The 22,273-nt window shown below is 43.6% G+C and overlaps 2 protein-coding genes across 4 annotated transcripts in view; one reads left to right on the forward strand and one right to left on the reverse strand.

Moving 5' to 3' along the window:
* EEF1AKMT1 (EEF1A lysine methyltransferase 1) overlaps nucleotides 1-9,700 on the forward strand; it is a 33,281-nt gene extending 23,581 nt beyond the window's left edge. For all 3 annotated transcript variants that reach the window (XM_081083552.1, XM_081083554.1, XM_081083553.1), the window contains 3 exons: nucleotides 769-851; nucleotides 6,437-6,717; nucleotides 9,430-9,700. In XM_081083552.1, the coding sequence (XP_080939678.1) occupies nucleotides 769-851; nucleotides 6,437-6,717; nucleotides 9,430-9,566 (501 nt within the window). In that variant the 3' untranslated portion in view covers nucleotides 9,567-9,700. The remainder of the gene's footprint in view (nucleotides 1-768; nucleotides 852-6,436; nucleotides 6,718-9,429) is intronic.
* A 3,131-nt stretch (nucleotides 9,701-12,831) lies between these two features.
* Nucleotides 12,832-22,273, reverse strand: part of IL17D (interleukin 17D) — a 36,665-nt gene continuing 27,223 nt past the window's right edge. Inside the window, exon 3 of the mRNA XM_081083551.1 lies at nucleotides 12,832-14,267. Coding sequence (XP_080939677.1) covers nucleotides 13,919-14,267 — 349 coding nt within the window. The 3' untranslated portion in view covers nucleotides 12,832-13,918. The remainder of the gene's footprint in view (nucleotides 14,268-22,273) is intronic.

The raw sequence follows: 22,273 nt of genomic DNA on the forward strand, positions 1-22,273 counted from the left end.
AAGCAGAATTTGTCCCAGTAGAGTCTGGTGCTTGCCGAGATCTTCCTTTGGATGTGCCTTTTCAGGTGGTGTTCCTTTGTGCTTTGAAGCCAGCTCCAGGGTGTGTTGGTTCTGGGGCCTCTTGGGAGAGACTCATGTACAGATCAATGTCAGATGCTGCCTGTGACCTGAGGTGCCTGTTAGGAGCTACAAAGCAATCCACAGGTGATGGCTGCTTCTGTCTGGGACTGGATGCATGTGGTAGGGGCCAGCCCTTTTTGTGTCTCTGACCTTCTTACCAGTCTTGATCTGGCTATTCTATAAATCCTTGGTTATAAGACTTCTCTTCAGCTAGTCTTCAGTTTGTTATTCAGGTTGATTGTTCTATAATTTAATTGTAATTCCAGTGTGGTCCTAGAAGGACTTGAGTATAACTTCTACCTACTTCCTGCCATCTTGGATCCCTGTTTGTCTATTAATTTAAAATCAACCGAAGGACTTGTATGCATGCATATAAGCATAACCAATGGACGTAAGACACTGGAGGTAGGGGGTGAGGGCATGTGCCGGGGGGTAGGGGAGGCCGGGGGGAGGTCAATGGTGAAAAAAAGGAGTCATATGTACTACTATTTTTAATACTTTAAAAAATAAAATAAAATTTTAAATAATTTCAAAAAAAATTGGCTTTAAGAAGAAAAGGGGAAATATTAAGTATATGCACAGGTTTAAATTAAAGGAACCAAATTTATGCTAATTCTAAAATGATCTGAACTCATCCCTCTGCTACAGCAATTGAGCCAGTTTTGGTACAGTCAGGAAACTGCTTTGCGCCTTGCTAAGGAAGTGACTACGGCTGCTGGGGAAGGTGGAAGGTGAGATTCAAATTTTGTTTCTCTTTTGTTTAATCTAAATTAATATTTTCAATGTCCTTCCTTGATGAGAGATGGTTTGTAAGAAGTCTGACTCATAATCTGCAAAATTTGTAGTTCATGATTTATAGAATATGAGGAATAAGAACTGCTATAATAACAAGTTTAGGGGCACCCAGAAATGTATGCATTGTAGGATGTCTTATCTCTGTCCTGTATTTTAATATTTGCTAACCTGCTCCTTACTTTTATAACCTTACAGTTTGTTTTAAGAGAAAAAAACCTTAATACTTGACTTTTTGAAATTTTAAGAATGTAGATTTTCTTTTTTTTAACTTGGTTTTTATTTTTATCAAGACTTTACATGCATAGCCCTGGCCCAGTGGCTCATTTGGTTAGAGCATTGCCCCATACACCTAAAGGTTGTGGGTTCCATTACCGGTCAGGGAACATACCTAGGTTGTGGGTTCAATCCCCAGTCAGGGTGCATACAGGAGCCAACCAATTTTTCTCTCACATTGATGTTTCTCTCTCTCTTGCTCTCTCTTTGCCTCTCTTTCTAAATCAATAAACATATCCTCGGGTGAGGATAAAAATCCACAAAACTTTACATGCATGTAATTTAACATCGAATGGTACTAAAAAGCTGGTTCAGACTTTATCACTTCCACAGATGTGCATGCTTTCTGTCCATGCTCCCAATAGTATTGTTTCCAGATTTGGGCTATAACAAGGTTCATATTGTTCTTTACAGCTGAACCTTTTACTTTTTTCTTATTGTAAAATTATAAGTTTTCTATTTTTTTATGTGTTTCTATGTCCATATCACCTACTAACCATCAAATTCTTCCGCAGTTATGCATATCTTTTACTATAAATGCAAAAATATTTCAACTCCTTGAAAAATATTACCTCATGGCTTTACCAAGCGGGACTGGTTGATTTCTAGCTTTGTTACAGTTCTTATCTTGGTATCTTTCTTCACCATCATGCTCATAGTCCTTTTTCCTCTCTTTTATTTTGGATTTCCAGTTTCCTGTACCCCAGTTCTCATTTTGCAGCCTTAATCTGGGTTAGGTCCATCCTTCAAAAGCTTCCACAAAAAAAAGATATGTGGGAAGGGAATTTTTCAAACCTTTCCTTTCTGGCCCTAGCTGGTTTGGCTCAATGGATAGAGCGTCAGCCTACGGACTTAGGGGTCCCGGGTTCGATTCCGGTCAAGGGCACATGCCTGGGTTGCGGGCTCTATCCCCAGTGGGGGGTGTGCAGGAGACAGCCGATAAATTATTCTCTCTCATCATTGATGTTTCTATCTCTCTCTCCTTCTCCCTTCCTCTATGAAATAAATTAAAAAATATTTTTAAAAACACCCTTTCATTTCTGAAAATGCCTTTATTCCACTCTTACTCTCAGTTGTAATAGTTTTGCTGGGTATGTAATTCCAGGTTTTGAGGACATTGCTTCTTGGCCTCCAAGTATCCATAGGTGCTGTTGAAAAATCCCATGCTGTTCTGAGTTCTTGCAGGAAACCCATTTTTTCCTTGCTAAATGCAAACTTGGGTTTTTTTCTTAATTCCTAATATTTGATGTGTCCTGGTGTAGAGTATTCCCTTCTCGTGCTGGGTGGGGAGCTCTTTCAATCTCATTTCCTTCAGTTTGGGAAAACTGTCTTAAGCCTATTTCTTCCCCCACTGTTTTTTCTCTTCCTCTTTCTAGAACTCCTGTTATTTGAACGTTGGACCTGATCTACTTTCCTTACTGTCTTCTTTTCCACCTATTGTCTTTTTTACCTTACTTTCTGGGAATATTCCTCAACTTTATTTTCTAAATTTTCTGCTGAGTTTACCATTTCTGTTGTCATATACATATTCATTTACAGCTCTCTTTTGGGGTCTCTGAATATATATTTATTTATTTTAAATTTTATTGATTGGTTTTTAGAAAGAGAGGAAGGAGGAGAGGGAAACATCTATTTTGTTCCACTTATTATTGCATTCATTGGTTGTGCTGAATATTCATTATTTTATCTTGTTTATCCTTCTGAGGATATTAATTACAAGATTTTTTTAAAAGTTTTCTTCTCCCCACTTAATCTGCTTACTACAACGTGCCTTTTCTGTTCATTTATTTTGGTCTCTAATACTAAATGTTTTCCTTGAATGTCCATTGACCTTCACCGGCCACTCAGATTATGTCGGAAAGCTGTGACACATGGCAGAACTTTCTTGCTTAATCTCTGCAGTTGGATGACCTGGGTGAGCTATTCCTAGGGAATCCCAGTGTCACTCTGAGTCTTTTCCTCTGGGGCTGGTCAGAGCTCTAGGAAGAGTCTTCTGATTCTTCCCTGGAAGTTATGTGTGTTGTGACATCATCTGGGGGACCACATTACTGAGAGGGCTGAAGGTCCTAGCATCCAGTGGGTTTAACTTAATCCTTGTCATTGCCACACCGTACCACATTACTAGTTGTGCTGGCACTCCCTTTTTGTCCCCCAATCCAGAGACCATCCCTCCAGGTTTCTCTCTCCTTGGAGAAGGAGGAGAGTCTTGTGAATTACTGTCTGCCTACATGGACCTTCAGCCGCTTCTTGAGTTACTGGTCTGCAGATCCTGAGCCTTGGGTGCGGTGATGGAGATAAGGTTGCTCCCCAGCTTTCCTGGCTGCCAGTTCAGGATTTGGTGTTTGGGTCTGCCAAGCCAGATACAACTCTCCACTGTTTTCCAGCTTTCTATGTGTGTTTCTTTTGTCTCTTCTCACATTCTCTTTCTCTTCTTGGCTTCAACAACAAAACAGAATCTTACTTGTGGTATATTGAGTGGACTTCATGAGGGTGCAAATCTACATTCCCATCCACCATCTTTAACTAGAAGTCCCAAGTTTCTCTTTTTTTTTTTCTCTGTTTTCTTTTTAAATTATATGTAGTTGTTTATTAGGATTTTCTTAATGACAGTGTCTTTTATACATTTTTTTTCTTTTTTCCATTAATATTAGGGCTTCAGATGCAACTTTTAATTTTTTCTGACAGGCATCTTCAGGAGCTGTGTCATAATCTTTTTTAAAAAATAAATTTTTATTGATTTCAGAGAGGAAGGGAGAGAGAGAGATAGAAACACCAGTGATGAGAGAGAATCATTGATCAGCTGCCTCCTACACACCCCCCCTACTGGGGATCGAGCCCGCAACCCAGGCATGTGCCCTTGACTGGAATCGAACCTGGGGCCCTTCAGTCCACAGGCGCACGCTCTATCCACTGAGCCAAACCAGCTAGGGCAATAATCTTAAAGATGAGTAAAAGTGGGAGCATTTATTGAGTAATTGCTGCCTGTCCTGTCCTCTGTGTCAGCAGTTTATGAGGGTCACCTTGTTTAGTTCTCACACCCCTGTGAGGTAGTGACCATTATATTCTCTATTCTAAAGACAGAGCTGAGGCTCAAGAGATTCAGCCACTTGCACAAGGGAACTCAGGAGTGAGTTGCCCTAAGACCCCACCATGACAAACCCCATTGTCCCCCTGGGTTCACCACACTCTGCTCCCTCCTTCTTGCATCTGAGACACTTTTCTGCTGCCTTGTACATCCTTCAGAAGATTTTAGAGAAATTTTGCTTGGCAACAAGCTCAGATTTAGTTGGTCTGAAACTACCTTTATTTCACCCTCTTTCTTGGGTGATAGTTCATTGTGCATCTGATTGCTGCTTGTTGTCCCAGCACAGTAAAGACATCATGGCCCTCTACCTTCACTCTCCCTCCTTTCCCTCAAACTCTGGCAGCATCCTGGGCTGAAGCTCTGATTGCCCGTCACCCAGACGGACATGCACGTTTTCCAGACGCATATGTGCCATCATCAGGCTGTTACATACTTCAAGTGTTTTTGGACCAAGCAGCCTATCTAGCTAGCTTGGGTGCCTAATGTGCACGTGTACAGAAATGACCCTCACAGGTTTAAGGCTGAGTTTAATATTTAAAAGTACTGTTTTGAATGATAATATATATGCATGATAAATATCTAAAAGTTCTAAAGGGGATTGGGAAAATGTTATCCTCCTTCCTCATTATCTCCAGGCCCCCAGTCCTCCTCCTGTGAGGCAGCCATGGTCTCTGGCTCTTGTGCCACAGAGCATATTTTCTCACACTCATGCAAATGTCTTTTTGCCCCTTGTGTTCCTGGAGTGTCTTGGGGGTGTGATGTTACATAACATTCCATTGTAACAGATGGACCACAATCAACTCAGTAGTTCAGTATTTATTTCTAGCTTCTTTCGCAGTTGGTTTTAAAAGTTAACTATTGGGCCCTGTCCGGTGGGCTCAGTGGTTAGAGTGTCAGCCCATGCACCAAAGAGTCTCGGGTTCTATTCCTGGTCAAGGGCATGTACCTGGGTAGTAAGTTCAATCCTCGGCTGGAGCGAGGCAACCAATCAATGTCTTTCTCTTGTCTCTTTCTCTCTCACTCTCTCATCTCTCTCCTTTTCTCTGTCTCCTCTTCATTCCCTCTCTTTCCACTCTCTCTAAACATCAATGGAAAAATATCCCTGAGTGAAGATTAACAAAAAAAGAGTTAACTATTGGGACAGTGCTTATCTGTTCATAAACTGTAGGCTGCTGGTAATAATTTCCTCATACAGAAAAGCAGCAGAGCCCTAGCTGGTTTGGCTCAGTAGATAGAGCATCAGCCTGCGGACTGAAGGGTTCTGGGTTTGATTCCGGTCAAGGGCACATGTCTGGGTTGCAGGCTCGATCCCCAGTAGGGGGCATGCAGGAGGCATCTAATCAATAGTTCTCTCTCATCATTGATGTTTCTATCTCTCTCTCTCTCTCTCTCCCTTCCTCTCTAAAATCAATAAAAATATATATATTTTTAAAAAGCTGCAGAAATTTAAAGTAGCTTTTCTGCACTGAGACCTCATTTTAATGTATTTTTTTTGGAAAACTGGGTTGCTAAAGCAGTTATTTGGGGTTTTCCTTTCAAGATTATGAATATTACGAAGTAACTTCAAAATATTTAGTTTGAGATTAACAGTATTTGACGTAAATGTTAAAGAAACATGAAATAGGTAAATTTAGACTTTGGGCTACTTAATTTTGCCTTTATATGTTCCTAATGTTTTACGTTTCTTACTATAAAGAGCACATGTATTGCTGAAACCGGTTTGGCTCAGTGGATAGAGCGTCGGCCTGCGGACTGAAAGGTCCCAGGTTCGATTCCGGTCAAGGGCATGTACCTGGGTTGCGGGCACATTCCCAGTAGGAGATGTGCAGGAGGCGGCTGATCGATGTTTCTCTCTCATCGATGTTTCTAACTCTCTATCTCTCTCCCTTCCTCTCTGTAAAAAATCAATAAAATATATATATTAAAAAAAAAGAGCACATGTATCACTTTCGTACCTTAATATTATGAGTATCAGATTTTTAAATACCAGATTCCTTAAAAGTGAGGCATTTTGTTTTCTCTCACAATTTACTGCTGTCACGTTAGTTGCAGTGTTATTTCCTTTAGGAAGATGTGGCAGGACCGCTGGTGCTTAGTGAAGTTGTCTAACGTTGGAAGCTGTCTACCGGAGCTCTTCGTGCACATATTCACTTTGTTTTCCAGAGTGGCCTGTGTGAGCACCCCTAGTGTTTACCAGAAACTGAGAGAGCTGCACAGAGAAGACTTGGCTGTATACCTCTTTGAGTATGACAGAAGATTCTCCATTTATGGAGAGGAGTTTATCTTCTATGATTACAATAATCCACTGGATTTCCCTGTAAATATTGCCCATCATAGTTTTGACATTGTCATAGCGGATCCCCCCTATCTTTCTGAGGAATGTCTCAGGAAAACCTCAGAAACCATCAAGTACCTGACTCAGGGCAAGATTCTGCTGTGCACAGGTAAGTGCTGGTCTGCCATCTCATAAAGGTTGATAATGGTGGATTTTCAAGCCTCAGGTGTCAAGAGTTGAAAGATCTTAGAACTCAGATCCTGAATCTACCGCTTGTTGTGTGACCATAAACAGGCTTTGTAACCTGTGCCCCCGTTTCCTCGTCTGTAAATATGGGGCTGGTAATGCTGCCTGACTTCCAGTGTTGGAGGACTGAGTGCCTGACACACATTGGGTGGGATTGCATGTGGTGAATATTCATCATGGTCATCATCAGTAGTTAAAGTAGCCTCTGCACTTGATGTCGAATCTGTGGAGTTAACGTGGATTGCCTGAGGTTACAAGTTAGGCATTGGATCAGGTTTGTTATAGCAGAACAGTGTTCTTTCTGGGGAGATTGAGATACACTATTTTCTTAAGATGGAGGTACTGAAATCTGACACAGAACTAAAACTATAACTACCTCTATGGTCTGGGCAGCCTGGTGTCCAGGCCCTGAGTGCAGTGCCCTGCTCCTGTACCCAGCCTGTGGCCATGCTTCTGCCTGGAGCACGCTGGGCTGAGCGGCGGAGCTATTCTTCTGGTTGTCGAGTTATAGACTTAGTCAAAAACACAACTCTTGTTCACACAACTAGTATTTATTTATTAATTCATAGCTGTGACTAGCCCTTTGTGCCAGCTGACAGGCAGATTGCCTGACCTCATGGAGCATACATTTGGTTTTAGGGGACAGATTAAAAAATGTATTACAACAGAAGAAATGAATTCCTAATTTTGATAAGTATATGAAAAAATTAGAGAAAGACAGGCTGGCATAGAGTCAGGGGGCTGTACTTCAGATCCACAAGTTCTCTGGGCTGAGCTGCATTGCAGCAGTGGCCTCAAGGGGAGTCTGATGAGAGGGCCCCAGATAGGTGCTGGTGAGAGTTGGAATTTTCTTTTACAGTGTCCAGCCCCAAAGGAACAAGATCCAATTTGTCTAAACAAGTTCATTTCACCTTTGCACCAAAGAGATTTATGGGGGTGAGTGGACGTAGCTCTGGACGAGGTTGGAGAGGAAACTAAAAGAATGAGCTGTGCTCTGCATGTGGGAAGTGAGAAAGGGGAGAATCCAGGATGAGTCCTGGGTTCCTACCCATGCAGCACTTGCTACCATAGGCGTCGAGGAACAGGTGCTTGGCAGCATCTGGGGTGATATCCACAGCGGTGGGCAGTGCAAGACAGGCAGTGGGGTGAGGAAGGGGGGCTGAGGGAGAAACAGTTTGGTCATCCAAAGGTTGATGTGAATATATTCCTATGAGTTTACAAGATTGGATATTACTGAAAAGGGGATTCTTTGTTTTTAACATTGTTTAAAGTATTACAAATAGTAGTACATATGTCTCCTTTTCCCCCCATTGACCTCCCTTACCCCCCTGGCACATGCCACACCTCCCTCCCGCCCCCATCCCCAGTGTCTGTGTCCATCGGTTATGCTTATATGCATGCATAAAAATCCTTCGGTTGATCTCTTACCCCCCAACCCTCCCCTGCCTTCCCGCTGTAGTTTGACAGTCTGTTCGATGCTTCTTTGTCTCTGTATCTATTTTTGTTCATCAGTTTATGATGTTCCACAAATGAGTGAGATCATGTGATATTTATCTTTCTCTGACTGGCTTATTTCACTTAGCATAATGCTCTCCAGTTCCATGCATGTTGTTGCAAATGGTAAGAGTTCCTTCTTTTTTATAGCAGCATAGTATTCTATTGTGTAGATGTACCACAGTTTTCTAATCCAGTCATCTGCTGATGGGCACTTAGGCTGTTTCCAGATCTTAGCTATGGTGAATTGTGCTGCTATGAACATAGGGGTGCATATATCCTTTCTGATTGGTGTTTCTGTTTTCTTAGGATATATTCCTAGAAGTGGTATTACTGGGTCAAATGGCAGTTCCATTTTTAATTTTTTGAGGAAACGCCATACTGTTCTCCACAGTGGCTGCATCAGTCTGCATTCCGACCAGTAGTGCAAGAGGGTTCTGAAAAGGGGATTCTTGATCAAAGTGGAAAACCAGGTTTTTTTCTTTCTTTTTAAAAGGCATTACAATGTTTTATTTTGTATTATTTTTAAAAATCCTCATCCAAGGATATGTTTTTATTGATTTTAGGGAGAGGGAGGGAGGGAGAGAGAGAGAGAAACATCAATATGAGAGAGAAACATTGATTGGTTGCCTCCCGTATGCATCTAACTAGGGATCAAATTCATGACCTAGGTATGTGCTTGACCAGGAATTAAATCTGCAGTCTTTTGGTGTACAGGACAATGCTCCAACCAACTGAGCCACCCAGCTAGGGCAACACCAGTTTTTTTAATTTATTTACTAAATTTATTGGGGTGACATTGGGGAAACCTGCACCTGAAACAAATAGGTTTCAGGTGCAGGTTTCCATATTATAAAACCAACAGTTTTTAATACTTATTCTTGCTTTTCTTAAATTACTTAGTAGGATATAATCTATTTCCAAGACACTTCAAGTGTCTTAGCTTTGTAGAGACTGGAAAACTATTAAATAAGAAAGAAAAGGAAGAAAGTAAGTAAATTTAAAAAATGTTGGAAAAGTAAAGAGGAATATGAAGAACTGACCTCCACCCTCATTTGCTGAGTGGTATTGTCACGTTGTGCCAGGGCCCAGGGTGCATGGCTGTATTTATCTTCTGGTTCATCTGGTCTGTTCTCTTCAGGTGCTGTCATGGAGGAAGAGGCAACAAAACTTCTTGGTGTGAAGACATGCAAATTTATTCCAAAGCACACCCGGACCTTGGCAAATGAGTTTCGCTGTTACGTGAATTATGACTCTCAGCTAGACCATGATGTGTAAATGTAGACAGTTTATAATGCAGGACAGGACCCTGTGTGACATTCCCCTCTTTATTTTCTTAGCAGGTTGTGAAGCTGTGCACTGAGGTCATCACACTTTTGGATAATTTAAAGTTGACTTAAAAGATCACTCAGTATTGTCCTTGGCTGGCTTTCTTAGTGGTTAGAGTGTTGGCCTGTGGTCTTGGGTTTGGTTTCCAGTCCAGGATGCATACCTGGGTTGCAGGTTCGATTTTTTTCTCTGTCCCCCTCATCTCTCCCTTCTACTCTCTAAAAGCAATATAAAAAATGTCCTCGGGTAAGGATTAAAAAATAATAAAAGATAATCAGTATTTTTGAGACATTTATATTTTTATCATTGTAATGTATTTTTATCATTAACCTGAGATGTTAAATATTCAGTAAATGTTCTTTTAAAAAATAACCCCTACGATAATATTTCCTTAAGGTTGCTAAAAATTAAGGAGGCAACACATACTATAACAAATCATGTGTATAAATGTAATGTGTAATTTAGGAATGGTGGGCAAGTAGCAGTATAGAAATAACAATTTTAGTTGGTCTATAAATCTAGCCTTTAAGATGAGGGAAACCTTTTCTCCATGGGGGTAGAGGAAGAGGCAAAGCTTTACTCATATAAAAATGTATTTTAATAAGCAGCCAATGTCTTTTTTGCTTTGGACCCTTTGTGATTCAAGTTTTGTGTTTTTTAAAATTGACTTTATAGACAGAGGGCAAGGGAGAGAGAGAGAGGAAAAAAACACACATCAATTTGTTGTTCCATTTATTTATGCATTTGTTGGTTGTTTCTTGTATGTGCCCTGACCAGGGATCGAATCCACAACCTTGGCCTATGGGGATGATGCTCTAACCAGCTGAGATACCTGGCCAGGGCTTGTGATTCCATTTTAACAATCCCGTATTTGTTTGTGATTAGTGTCTGGATTTCAAGAATGACTTGTAGCTGTAGCCTGGCAACCTGAAAAGCTTGACGTAAGCCTGGATGTGTTCCTGTCTGTCTGTCTCCCTCCAGGCAGGTGGAGTGCGCATGGCCACCAGCTGTTGAATGGCAAGGAAGGCTGGGCGATGCTCTCAAGTCTGTCTGTAAGCAGGGGGTTCTCAGGAGGTGACCTCATCTCTGACATTTTTACCATAGAACCGCAAAAACCAAAGAGGATGTTTAATAGACATCTTTGTAAGTCCTTAATTCAAAAGTTTGCATTTACACCAAGACAACCATAATGTGAGTAGAAAGGGGAGGGATAATAATTGCAGTTTTGCTAGCAATTCAGAGATTTCCATGTTGTTACTCAGCTGTGTGCAAGAGCAGATGAAATGTGTGGTGAAGTGAAACCCCATTTCAGATGAGAATCCCATGCTGGTTCCTTTCCTTTCCTTTCTGCAGTCTGAGCCTGAACCAGTTACTAAAACTGACCTCTTGTCCCTTCTGCCTTAATAGAAGAAATGCAGTCCTACCAGAAGTCTGGGTCATTGGCCTCTGAATGTGGAACAGCTGGCAGGAGCCAGTGTCTTCTGCGGGCTCTTCCCAAATGATTCCATTGTTCCAAAATAAGCACATAACAGAAATATTGTCTTTTGGAAAAAATCTTCAATGACCAGTAAGGTACCTCCATTCCGAGAGCATTGCCCTGAAACACTCAAAATAGAATTACTTGAAGGAAAAGTAGGCATGGTGGCACTTTTTAAGAGGAGGGAAAGAAGCTATGAAACTTACAGTCCAATGCTGCTAGAATTTATTGTACTTGCCCATATCAACAAGATGCAACTATGTTAACGATGTTATATCAGGATCAGGAGGAAAAGATGTCCTTGAACTTTGGTGGCATAATTCTCTAGCCAGTATATTTCCCTAGTTGTCATTAAAACAGAATACTAACCCCTTCCCTTCCAAAATAAAAAACTTTAATTTTAACAAGAGAACAAAATTCTGTTCAATAAACTATTCATTGAAGCAGTATCTCCCCACAATGGGTCACAGCCCTCTGATTTCAATATATTCTCTCTAATTGCTGCTATCTAGGGGTAGATTTCGTTTTTATCTCAATTTTTATTTATTGATTTTCAAGAGAGATTGGAAGGCAGGAAGGGAGAGAGAGAAACATGGATTTGTTGTCCCACTCATTTATGCATTCATTCATTGGTTGATTCTGTATGTACCCTGACCAGTGATCGAACCTACGACCTTGGGTATATTGTGACGACGCGCTAATCAACTGACCTACCTGGCCAGGGCATGGATAGATTTCATTTTAAACTTACCTTTTATACTTAAAAACAAACAGGCACTTTGAAGTAATAGAAACACTTCAAATAAGAGCTGGATACTACTTATTCTCAATGTAACTCATGAGTCACTGGGACAGTGTGTTTTCGCTTCCTACTGTGTGTGGGCAAGACTGCTAGGTGCTTCACAACGGTGATCAGCCATCACAATACCTATGAGGTGGATGGCACCACCTCATTTTATAGATGAGCAAACTAGCTGTGATTCTTGGGCAATATGTGAGGTGAGCAGAGGCCTGAGCATGCCCAGCGTGCTGACAGCCAATTCAGTTTCCACTTTCAGCTGAGTGCAGAGTTGGTGTGGTTCACAGCTGGCTCCAGGAGCTCAGCACCTGGAACAGGGCAAGTGCTCAATAAATAGTTAAGTGGATGAATGTGCCATTCAGAGAAAAAGTACAAAAGTTGCCTTTATAGATCTTAGAATGGAAAGCGAGTTTCTTCCTAATATTAGGACAATGCTCTAACCCAGCGGTCGCCAACCTTTCGGACCACATGGACCACCAGTGGTCCATGGACAACCGTTTGGCGACCGCTGCTCTAACCAACTGAGGTACCTGGCCAGGGCAGGGATTTTTGTTGTTGTTATCTGAACTAGCAACAACAGGTTGCTCTGAACCTTCCGTTTCTGGACAACATACTCTAGAGATACCTCCACTAGGGCTACCTTTATAAAAATAATCCCAAACTATATAGAACTATCCACGGCTACTTGGAAAATCCCGATTCTGTTCAGCAAGGTATTTTCATGCACAACTTCTGTCACCAGAGAGTAAAAGTTGAAAGTCCTCTCAGTGAACCTTGCGTCCAGATCAAATAAATAAAGACTGATGGTGACTCAGGCAGCCAAAACTGTGTACTTCAACTGTGTACCTCTATGGCAGCTGAAACTTGAGAGTGAAACACATGAAGAAAGGGCACTTCTCGGCTTGGCTGGGGTGTCACAGGAGAGCAAAGAGATTGACTTTATGTTACTACTTGATTTAATCTTAAACTTCCACCATAAAATTAAGACAAAGACTTTAATAAACATATTGTTTCCTCTAAAGCTCAGTTGAGCCCATGAGAAAGAAATACACACAAGCAATATACCTTCACCAGCAACTGTTTTAAAGATTTAAAAAGTACCTCTTACTTTTACAAATCATTATGTTCAGGGGCAGACTTCCAGGCTAAAGAAATTAGGGTTTACCTCACACTGCAACATAGAAAAAGAGGCTCAATACTGCTTTCTTGAAATTGTAAGTTAGCTCATTTCCCCCTCATATGTGACTAGTACCAGAAGCCCTTCAAACAGCCAAGTTAAGTTCTTGAGAGTCGGCAAAGATGTCACGTTCCCCCTGTCGCCTTTATCTCATTACCTCTTACCTACAAATTGGCCCACTGACTTTGAAAAGTGAAGGGAAAAAAAAGACTTTAATTCAGTAAACCTGCAGCTATTGATGTGCTAGTAAATAAACCGAAGTTTAGGATTTCTGGGATGGCTCTGGGGTACCCTGAGCCTATTACCCTTCCCTTTCATCCCTGTAGCAGCTCCTGGAGACGGACAGCTGGGCATGTCGGGTTCAACCCTGTCCATCTGGTTGTGCCAGCAATGAGGACAGGCTGGCTGCAGAGACTTGGGACACGGCACCGGTAAGGTTTATCTGAGGATTCCAACTGTGCTTCTACACGCTAGCAGAAGGGAAAACATGGTCTATAAAACAAGTAAAAAATTTTAATATTCAAAATCACTAATATAAAAATAGTTCCTGCCCTTATTGAAAATAAGTAGCGATATATGCTCATAAAAAGATAGTCTAAAACGCATCTATCACCTACGTGTGGAGGCTGTGGTCCTAGCAGCGGTGCCACCCGATACACTGACGCTGTGCGCTGGGGCGGGGTCAGCAGCCTCAGGGGCGGTGGTGGCCCGCCCTGTCCCAGAGGCCGGTCCCTGCACTAAGCCAACTCCCTTCAGTCCCATCAGCTGGGCTCTGACTCCGCCTAGAATAGAAGCCCTAACAACGGAGAGGTTCCCCGGCGGGGCCCGGGCAGAAAGACCTGCCCAGGTCACTGTCCTCCTGAACGGAAAGGCCTGCGTAGGTCCCTGTCCCACTCCTCGTGACCGGGGTCCTGGCCCCGCTCTTTTCCGCCGCGGTCCGTTCCGGTGGCAGCTGGCGCGTCGTGGTCGGGCGCGGGGACGCAGGTGCAGCCCACGGGCACCGCCACATACTCCTCCGCGTAGACGGAGCGGCCCCCCGCACAGCCCGCAGTGCGGCGCAGCACGACCGTGGGCAGCAACACGGGTGCACTGCGGAGGCTGAGGTCCTCCTCCCCGCGCGGCCCGGTCAGGCAGCCTCGGCACAGGCAGTAGGCCTCCGGCAGGAGCCGCGGGTAGCGGGTGGGGTCGTAGGACAGCCTGCGGAGAGAGGCGGGATCAGTGCCAGCTTGTGCAGTGCCTTTGGGATCAGTGCCAGTTTTTGCACACCGCGTCAGAGTGCCCCGGGTTCAGTGAACCGCTCCAGTCACTGCGCAGGGGTCAGCCGGCAGGGCCTTAGTGCAAACTCGGGTGGAGGGAGCGCCACCTGTTGAGCGGGCGGCTTATGGGGTCCTAGGAAGTGCTGAGGTTCCCGCTCACACGAAGCAGGAAGGTTGGCTGGACACTTGACCCCAGGTAGTGTCCATGCGAGACTCGGATCTACAGATCCCAAAGACAGGCTTTTCAGCTGGCCTCGGGCCATTGCCTAAAATCAGGCTCTTAACTAGTGCCCTTAGAAAAATAACCTCTACACTGTGCACGTGCACCAACAGGTGACACACACAGCCACTGAGTGTCATCAGACACCCTCCCTGTGCCAGGACCCCAACTCCAGCTCTAAGGGGCCACCCCTGTGTCTGCTCCATCCCACCAGGCTCTGCAGCCTCAGAAAAGGCCACGCTGCCAGGGCACTGCCCACACAGGTCCCCGGGACAGGCGACTCTGCATGGGGCTAGCTGACCTGGGCACTAGACCATGTAGACACTGGTCACCTGGCCACTGAAACAGCCATGAGCAAAGACACCTGTCCAGAAGGCCACACGTGAGCCCTGTGCCCTCCTCTGTGAAGAGGCTGAAGTGACATCAGGAAATGTCAGGCCTGGCCAGTCTGGGACATTTGAAAAGTGCAGGAAGGTTTAAACTTAGTCATCTTCATCCTGATCCAGGCCTTCCTACTTTCAGGTCAGATGCAAAGGACCAAGTGTCAAACACCTGCAAACAGCCTGCTCCCACACTGCAGAGGATCTGGTGCTCCCTGGAGGAATAAGAGAAACCCCAAGCCCCTCTCTACCCTCTACCTCTTCCTCCCCAAAGCAAGGAAGCCATTAATGGGGACCTAGCACTCCTCCAGAGTTTCTCTTTTCAGAGGGTGGGATTATCCCCCTTTCTCTAAGGATTGCCATGACTCCAAATTCTCATTTCCATTAGTCTGCCCATTTAAAACTTGTGTGATTGTCTTATGAATGGTTTTCTTTCTTCTGGAGCTGAGTGCTGGGGACCCTAAAATCTCAGAATCAGAGCTACGACTTCCCCAACCACTCAAGCAACACCCCCATTTGCAGACCTACTATGTGCCGGTCCAGGAAGGCCCCCAAAGTGCTGACCAATGGGAGCCTGAAATAAATGGAAAAAATGATGCTTAAAAGTTTCTGAACCCTAGAACTTGAGGTGTGCATGGTTTCTCCTCCATTTCTTTTACTGCGTGCTCCTGGCAGCAGTGAGGCTGCAGTACCTTAGGCGTCCCAGGAAGGGCCTGGCCAGGGCTCCTCTGACCCTTGTGCCTTGCATAGGTCCTTCAAGTGACTGGTTCTGTGGACTAGCCCTCACTGTTAATGACTAAATGCATCAACCAGGTTGAGAGGTTTCCAGTTAAGATGTTGGGACTGTCTAGTAAAAGGAGGCAAGGGGGCAGGAGCAGCAGGGAGTGGGAGGGGTGGAGTGGGTGAGGGACAGCTGAGGCTGTTGCGGGAGGTGCAAAGTGGATGATGCTGCTGGGCCGGTGTTGGGGCCAGGGAGGGTGTGACAGGATTAAACAGGATTAGAGACCATGCCACTGAGGCCCAAAGAGGACGGATGGCCCTGGACGGGTAAAGAGGGTACATGAGTCCTTCTGCTTGGACCAAACATCTTCAGACACTGATGACTAGGATGGCTGGGCAGAGAAGAGTCTAGAAATGGTATCTTCATGCAATGACAAGTTTACACGATGTCAACTATGTGCCATTTACAGAATGGGAGAGAGCTAAAATAGTTTTGCCTAAAGGGAGGTGCTGTGTGGGTGTCCATGTCTCAGAGGTAGTTAACACCCAGGGGGGGGCGGGGCGGGTAACACTTGTAGAAGGAGAGGACTTGAGGGAGGGCAGGTTGCCCTGAAGAGAGCATGGGTCACGGTTCAACTGGAGGACCTGCCACTAGAATATTCTAAAGCTGAGAGGCACATTTCCTGTTTGAGTCATCAGGGATTCCAAGACTCCCACTGGGGTGACCAGAAGGATGAAGGTAGTAATGGGGGAGCAAGGAGGCCTCAGGCACAGGCAACCCTGCTTGGTGGGGTGCGCACAGGCGATGTCTACTAATTTCCTTCTCATTGCTGCACTATGGGGAGAGAGGCAGACTCAACCATGAACACTAATACTTATGTTATGTGCAAACATGAGTGCAGTGGGGGCTGCCTACAAAATGCAAGTGTCTCTGCCACCAAGACCCTTACATTTACAGATTCCACTCTTCACATTCTGACTCGCACTCAAATTAGACTTCAAGCTTCTCATCATTGCTGTTCCTTCGGTACTGCCGTCCAGGCTTTTGTAGTACAGTGAACTCTATCCTTATGAGGACTGACAAAGCCGTCCATCCCTACCTTTCCCACCTCCTCTGCAATGCCTCATTCCTACCCAACTGGGGTGCTGAGGCACAGACTTCCTCGGACTCCCTCATGCTGGGGGTTCACATCAGGAAGAATCCAAAGTCCTCTGCTTTGCTTTCAGAGGCCTGCATGACGTGGTCCTTCCTGGTACCTTCCCCACACCTCTTCACCATCTTCCCTTCCGTGCAGCATACCCCCAGGCACCCACAGCGGGATGTGCCCTGCATGGGCTGCAGCTCAGCTCTGCTCAGGGTGCTCTTTCCCAAAACCAGTATCAACTCAGTGAAGACCCACTATATTTAAGGTCCAATTCAAGCCAATATCTTAAGTTTTCCAATTTCCTTAGTTGAATTTAATCTGCTCTTTCCCCATATTCTCATAACACCTTGGACTTCTCAGAGAAAGAGATGGTGAGCTGATGATGGTTTCCCATCCTTCATACCTGGAGGTTAATATAAGACCCTAACTGAACATTTGAATGAAAGGGAATTTCTAAAATCTCCAGTCATTCTCAACATTTATTCTACAAGCATCTGCATGCCGATAACGTTTGGGGCAGTGGGGTGTCAATGAATCATCTATCCAAGGACTCATTTGGGGGATAAATGTGCAAAGAAACACCTAGACAGCTGACCCTGCATGGCAGCCAGGGGAGGCTTCCTGGCAAATTTGGTTCTCGGGTGCATCTGTTCAGAGGAAGAAAGGAAAAGGGGCTGTTAGGGCAGAGGCCAAAGCTGAGAGTTGAGGGCCCAAGTTACAGTTAGAACTGCAAGGAAGGAAGGCAAGATAGGGCTGGGGTGACTGCGGACACTAGACCAGTAAGAGTCTTGATTCATAGCAGGGAACTTGGGATTTAACTCTGAAGGTGATGAGAAGAGTGTTAGAGAGGGAAGTGTCCTTATCAGAGTATGTTAGTGGATCCCTCAGACAATGGGATGGAAGGTGATCTAGAGCTGAGAGAGGTACTGGTGGGAAGGTAGAGATTTTCAAATTATTAGCATATAGAGCAGGGGTGGGGAACATACAGCCCGTGAAATCATTTGGTCTGGCCCTGCCAAGGCATTAGGGATGAATTAATGAAATGTTTGACCAAATATAGTAGGACTAGAGGCCCAATGCATGAAATTCGTGCACTGGGGTGTGTCCCTCAGCCCAGCCTACACCCTCTCCAATCTGGGACATCCCTCTCACAATCCGGGACTGCTGGCTCCTAACCACTCACCTGCCTGCCTGCCTGATCACCCCTCACTGCTTCTGCTTGCCAGCCTGATCGCCCCCAACTGCCCTCCCCTGCAGGCCTGTTCACCCCCAACTGCCCTCCCCTGCAGGCCTGTTCACCCCCAACTGCCCTTCCCTGCTGGCCTGATCACCCACAACTGCCCTCCTCTGCCGGCCATCTTGTGGTGGCCATCTTGTGACAATGTGAGGGCACTGTGCAAGGCCGCAAGGGCTACCTAGGCTTTTATTAATATAGGTAATTTTTAAGTTGATAATTTTGTATGGCCTGCAAATGATGTCGTAAATGTCCAAATGGCCCTTGGCAGAAAGAAGGTTCCCCACCCCTGATATAGAAGGTGGTTCAATGAAATTGTTCAGGGCATTATGTGAAGACATATCAAGTAAAAGGCAAGAAAATCAACTTCTAAGGGACAAGAAGTCTAATTGTGGAAACTGATAAAGGCAGCAGTGGCCTCCCTGGAGCCAAGATGGGCAGAGGCTTGAGAAGAGGCTGGTCCAACTGGAATCTGATTTAGCCTATTTACTGTTAATACAGGTATGGAGAACACACTCAAAGTACTATGAGGATATGACCAACAGCATATAGAATGTAGGAGACTCCGCAGACATTTCATTCCAAAGGGGAAAAAAGAGGAAGGGGGCCTGCCTATTAAAGAGCAGTCTCAGCAGCCCTCAGTGACTGGACTGGGGGAGAGGCTATCCGCCAGTATCCTAGGAACCAGAGCAATACTTTCCCCTCACGGGAGAACTGATAAAAACTCTAGGTTTCCAGCCAACCCCGTTGGTCTCCATACAAGGACCTATGTTCAGACAAGGCAGAGTAATATTTTGGGCCACTGGCTGAGGACTAGCTCTGGGACAGGGAAACACACCCACCATATTCTCTGAAAACCAAACAGCACCTCCCCGACCTAAAGCTCTTACAGAAACAGACCTTTGAGTTATTAAGACTGACAGCTGGCTAGCAGAGAAAGGCAGGCAGAGGTGGAGCCTGAGGAACCAGGGGAAGTGCGCTGATCCAGCCCTGGGCCCCATGCTGCTAACAAACCTACTTTAGAGGGCAAATTAGCCCCTCCTGCTTGCAGCCAAGGCCTGTGAAGACAGACACAAGTGGTGGATTGGTGGATGGCTAGGAACATCAAGCAGGTTGCTGAAAGCCAAAAGATAGTACCTGACTGTGGTTACCACCTAAGTACCTAACAGGAAGCCCAGAATTGGCAAACAGAAGAGTGGGATCCAAAGTGAGCTCCCAGGGGGCACTAAACTTGGCTGAAACAAATGCCACTTCAGGGTTACTTTTTTAAAACTTTTTCCCCCCACTCTTTTTTCCTCTCCTTTTTAATTTTTTTCCCTTTCTTTTTTCCCATTTTTAAATTTATGTTCTTCATCTATCTGCTTCATTTGTTATTATTCTAGTCTCTGTTGTTTCGTTCATATATCTAATTTTCCTCTTCCCTTTTACTATGCAATTCTCATTACTCATTTTTTCCCCTCTCTTTTTCTCCTGCTTGCACATCTTTTTTATTTTTCTTATTTTAGGCCTATCTACTTTCTCCTCTATTTTCCTTTTCAAAAATTTTCTTGTCTTTTCATTTCTTTTCCACCCCCTTAATTTAAAACGGTTCCCTTCCTTTTTCCTCTAATTCTTTATTCTTATTTTCTTTATTTCAGCTCTGCACCTAACATATTCTGCCCCCTTCTCTTGTTTTTTTGTTTGTGCTTTTTAAAATTTGTTTTGTTTCTCATTTTTTTCCCATTCTTTCTTTTTTTCTCTTATTCTTGCTCTCTATTCTCTTTCCTAATTCTCTCTTCTCTGGTGGTTGCTTTTGTTGGTGCTGTAAGGGACTTGTGTATGTTTTTGTTTTATTAATTCTGTTTCAGGTTTTGTTGTGTTTTGTTTTATTTTGTTCTGATTGGTCAGCACCTCCACAGCAGCTCACTCAATGTAGTTGGGGTTGAGCCACATAGCCAGCCTGAGAGGAGACTCCAGCCACGAATGGGACAATAACATTCAAGACACAACTACAACAAGAGAACCCAAATAACTAAAGTAGGGGGCTTTCCTAGAGCACCCAGCTCAGGAGATCTAAGAGACTCCCAAGTTCCACAAAATACCTACTACATAAAACCACCCCACAAAATCTGGGAGGCATAGCAGTTTAATCTAATACATACAAACAAAAACAAAGGGACAGCAAAAATGGGGAGACAAAAAAATGGGGAGCTAAAGCACCCCCAAATGAAAGAAGAGGGATCGTCAGAAAAGGAACGAAATGAAATGAAAATAAACAATTTCTTAGATCAGGAACTCAGAGTAATGGTAATAAGGATTCTCAAACAATTCAGTGAGAACTACAAGCAACTTTATAAGAACTATAAGAGTCTTTTTTTTAAAATTACTGATTCCAGAGAGGAAGGGAGAGGGAGAGATAGAAACATCAATGATGAGAGAGAGTCATTGATCGGCTGCCTCCTGCACGCCCCCTACTGGGGATCAAGCCCACAACCTGGGCATGTGCTCTTGACTGGAATCAAACCCAGGACACTCAATCCACTGAGCCAAACCGGCTAGGGCATAAAGTTCTTAATGAGAGCTACACCAACAGGAAACGAGAGCTTAAAACAATAAATAATAATCAATTGGAAATGAGGAATGACATAGCTGAAATAAAGAACACCCTGGAAAGATTCAACAGTAGTCTAGAAGAAGCTTAAGACCAAATCAGTGAAGTAGAAGACAAGGTAGAAAAAAATATTCATTCAGAGCAGCAAATGGGGAAAAAAATTTTTTTAAAGCATGAGGTGAGTTTGAGGGAGCTTTGGATATGAGACATAACAACAATTGCATTATAGGGATACCAAAAGGAGCAGAATCTAATAAAGGAATAGACAACTTGTTTGAGGAAATAACAGCAGAAAATTTCCCTAACCTGGTGGAGAAAAAAGTCATTCAAGATCAGGAAACAAAGAGAGTTCCAAACAAGATAAACTCCAAAAGACCCACACCTAGGCACATAATAAAAATGTCAAACATTAAAGGCAAAGAAAGAATCTTAAAGCTGCATGAAAGAGATAGAAATTTACCTACAAGGGAGTTTCCATTAGACTGTGATCTGACTTTTCAATAGAAACACTTCAGGCCAGAAAAGAATGGTATGAAGTATGCAAGGTACTGAAAACCAAGGGACTGAACTCAAGATTACTTTATCCAACAGGTTATCATTCAAAATCCAAGGTGAAATAAAGAGCTCTGCAGACCAAAAAAACCCCCAAAAAACCCAAAAAACAAAAACAACTCAAAGAGTTTATTGCCACCAAACCAGCACTGCAAGAAATAGTAAAGGAACTGCTGTAATGTGAAGAAGAAATAGAGAGAAAGAGAAGAACACTGGCATAAAGAATAAGAATGGCAATAAATACACACCTATCAATAATAAGCTTAAATGTAAATTGCTTAAGTGCTCCAATCAAACTCTTGGATAGTCCTACGGATAAGAAAACATGATCCATATATATGCTGTCTACAAGAGACCCACCTCAGAACAGAGAATGAAAGTAAAAGAATGGAAAAACATTTCCCAAATATTTTATATTCCCAAATGCAAATTTAAAAAAAGTTGGGGTAGCAATACTGATATCTGGCAAAACAAACTTCAAAGTGAAGACCATAACAAGAGATAATTAAGGCCATTTCATAATATTAAAGGGATCAATACGACAAGAGGATATAACTCTGGTAAACATATGCACCCAATACAGGAGCATCTAAATATATAAAAAAAACTTCTGGAGGATTTGAAGCGAGAGATTGATAGCAATACAGTCATAGTAGGGGACTTTAAGACCCACTGACATCACTGGATAGATCTTCTAGACAAAAAATCAACAAGGAAACAGTGATCCTACACAACACTGTAGGTCAGATGGAATTGACATTTTCAGAACATTTCATCCCAAAGCCACAGAATATCCATTCTTCTCAAGTGCACATGGGACATTTTCAAAGATAGACCCCATGTTAGTATCCTTATGAAGTCTCTACAAGTTCAAGAAGATTAAAAGCATATCAAGTATCTTCTCAGATCACAATGGTATGAAATTAGAAATCAACTACAATAAAAACACTCAAGGGAGAAACCAAGATGGCGGCAAAGGTAAATACCTGAAATTGCTGCATTGCACAACCACTTCAAAAATACAAGTAAAAGACAAAATGGACATCATCCAGAACCACAGGAAGGCTGGCAGAGTGGAAATTTTACAACTAGAAGGAAAGAGAAAA

Source organism: Myotis nattereri (assembly GCF_964212035.1).
Source record: "Myotis nattereri genome assembly, chromosome: 2".
Lineage (NCBI taxonomy): Eukaryota > Metazoa > Chordata > Mammalia > Chiroptera > Vespertilionidae > Myotis > Myotis nattereri.